The sequence below is a fragment of the Oncorhynchus masou genome, unplaced genomic scaffold (assembly GCF_036934945.1).
Source record: "Oncorhynchus masou masou isolate Uvic2021 unplaced genomic scaffold, UVic_Omas_1.1 unplaced_scaffold_10548, whole genome shotgun sequence".
Taxonomy (NCBI): Eukaryota; Metazoa; Chordata; class Actinopteri; order Salmoniformes; family Salmonidae; genus Oncorhynchus; species Oncorhynchus masou.
The window spans coordinates 59-2,956 of NW_027000256.1; the positions used below are offsets into that span (position 1 = coordinate 59).

Below are 2,898 nucleotides of genomic sequence, written 5' to 3' on the forward strand. Positions count from 1 at the left end.
ACACTAAGGACCAGGGGATGAGTTGACAACATAGTGCACTACTTTCTCTTGGACACTAAGGACCAGGGGATGAGTTGACAACATAGTGCACTACTTTCTCTTGGACACTAAGGACTAGGGGATGAGTTGACAACATAGTGCACTACTTTCTCTTGGACACTAAGGACCAGGGGATGAGTTGACAACATAGTGCACTACTTTCTCTTGGACACTAAGGACCAGGGGATGAGTTGACAACATAGTGCACTACTTTCTCTTGGACACTAAGGACCAGGGGATGAGTTGACAACATAGTGCACTACTTTCTCTTGGACACTAAGGACTAGGGGATGAGTTGACAACATAGTGCACTACTTTCTCTTGGACACTAAGGACTAGGGGATGAGTTGACAACATAGTGCACTACCTTCTCTTGGACACTAAGGACCAGGGGATGAGTTGACAACATAGTGCACTACTTTCTCTTGGACACTAAGGACCAGGGGATGAGTTGACAACATAGTGCACTACTTTCTCTTGGACACTAAGGACCGGGGGAAGTGTTGACAACATAGTGCACTACTTTCTCTTGGACACTAAGGACCAGGGGAAGTGTTGAGAACATAGTGCACTACTTTCTCTTGGACACTAAGGACCAGGGGAAGTGTTGACAACATAGTGCACTACTTTCTCTTGGACACTAAGGACCGGGGAAGAGTTGCAGGGGAGAAGTGAAGAATGTTCCTATTTGGAAGCTTAACATAATAGAAAAGGTTGGAGTCCATAGGGTAGGATATGCTAAGATAGGATAGGATTCTAAGATAGGATAGGATACAATACCATACTTTGGTCCATTATTTATCTTAGGTTGACAGTAACAAGAAGACACAATCTCAGGAAACCCACTAAACCGGTACATACTGTACATTATATTACTTTTACAGTGTCTCCAATTAATTGAAAATGAATAAATAAATAAAAACACTGCCATTTTTTTAATACCAAAAGGATATTTTGAACTTCAAAATAACCTCTGCAAAAACAACAATTGTGTTTTTGCCAACTAATGATGTCCTTTGAAGCAGGAAGCGTGCCCCAACACGTATCTGGAAATCCAGACCTACACACAGAACATCATTATCACTAATCCACACAGTGTGTGACATGACAGAGGTCAGAGGTTGACCTGAGGGCAGCGGTGGGGTGATGATTAATAAGATACCTGGTCAATTGGTTCCAATTTGCTTGGTTGAATCCGTGTTCCTCTTCTTCAGCCATGTTACCATGGTGACCAGGATGACACCACATTGACCCTGACATTGACCCCTGGGGTCCCAGCAGACACTATATGGGTGACAGGGACAACTAAAGTAAACTAAAGCAAATACACAAATTACATTACCGCACTAAATGCATGACCAAAGCTACGGAACAACCAACCACTCCTTATTACCTGTGACCTTCTGCAGATGAGGGGTGATGCTTGGCCTTGACAGGGGCATGTTTGTAAAGGAGTTCTGAATCTCAACCGCTGGTTGACAGGGTCATGGTTGACAGGGTCATGGTTGACAGGGACATGGTTGACAGGGACATGGTTGACAGGGACATGGTTGACAGGATCATGTTTGACAGGGACATGGTTGACAGGGACATGGTTGACAGGGTCATGGTTGACAGGGACATGGTTGACAGGGACATGGTTGACTGGGCAATGGTTGACAGGGTCATGGTTGACAGGGACATGGTTGACAGGGACATGGTTGACAGAGACATGGCTGTCAGGGTCATGGTTGACAGGGTCATGGTTGACAGGGTCATGGTTGACAGAGACATGGCTGTCAGGGTCATGGTTGACAGGGTCATGGTTGACAGGGTCATGGTTGTCAGGGTCATGATTGTCAGGGTCATGGTTGACAGGGACATGGTTGACAGGGTCATGGTTGACAGGGTCATGGTTGACAGGGTCATGGTTGACAGGGACATGGTTGACAGGGACATGGTTGACTGGGACATGATTGACAGGGACATGGTTGACAGGGTCATGGTTGACTGGGACATGGTTGACAGGGACATGGTTGACAGGGACATGGTTGGCAGGGTCATGGTTAACAGGGTCATGGCTGTCAGGGTCATGATTGTCAGGGTCATGGTTGACAGGGTCATGGTTGACAGGGTCATGGTTGACAGGGACATGGTTGACAGGGTCATGGTTGACAGGGTCATGGTTGACAGGGTCATGGTTGACAGGGACATGATAATAGGAACATTGGTACATTGCAGATCACTGTTACTATTACTTTGACTCTTTGAAATGGCATTTCCTAAATCTGTCATTTTCTGTGTCCTTGTCAATAAGTGACTCGGATGCAGAAAAGGAAACCTCATCTTCTTGCAGGTCTTCGAGGGCCCATTGGATGGAGGAGTCATTATCTTACATTATCTTACATTAGAGCACAGTTAGTGTTCTGATTTGAAGCACCTCTCTTGTTTCTGTTTCCTGGGAAACACACTGTCCAATTCTAAACTCTTACAAACAGATTAGATTTTGTTTTGGTAACGTTACAAATATCTCTAAGGATGTTACTGTAGGTCTAGAAAAATAACAGGCTAGAGGAGTTGAAACAAACTTTGATATCGCAGGCTGTCAGCGGCGCTCTCCGTGGCGCTCGCTAGATCCTCGCTAGATTTAGTGTCTCAATGAGGCAACTGTTGATCAATATTCCCTTTTCCCTTATTTGTTGCTTTCCAAACAATATTTTAAGTGACTTATAATATCACAATGTACAGTATAATGTTCTTATAATGGAAATGCTCTATGCATTATGCTGTCATAATCTCAATTGCTGCCCTTAATTTTAAAAATAAAAGTGTATTCCAAATAGTGGAGTCAGGCAGGTCCTTTTAGATTTTTATTCAGAG

General features: G+C 44.3%; 1 protein-coding gene across 1 annotated transcript; it reads right to left on the minus strand.

Annotated features, from left to right (window-relative positions):
* Positions 1-1,432: 1,432 nt before the first annotated feature.
* On the minus strand, positions 1,433-2,254 carry LOC135528917 (histidine-rich glycoprotein-like; the record flags this gene model as incomplete). Its single annotated transcript, XM_064957919.1, has 1 exon — positions 1,433-2,254. A coding segment is annotated over exon 1 (822 nt), but the record flags the coding sequence as incomplete, so codon positions are not given.
* Positions 2,255-2,898: the final 644 nt, after the last annotated feature.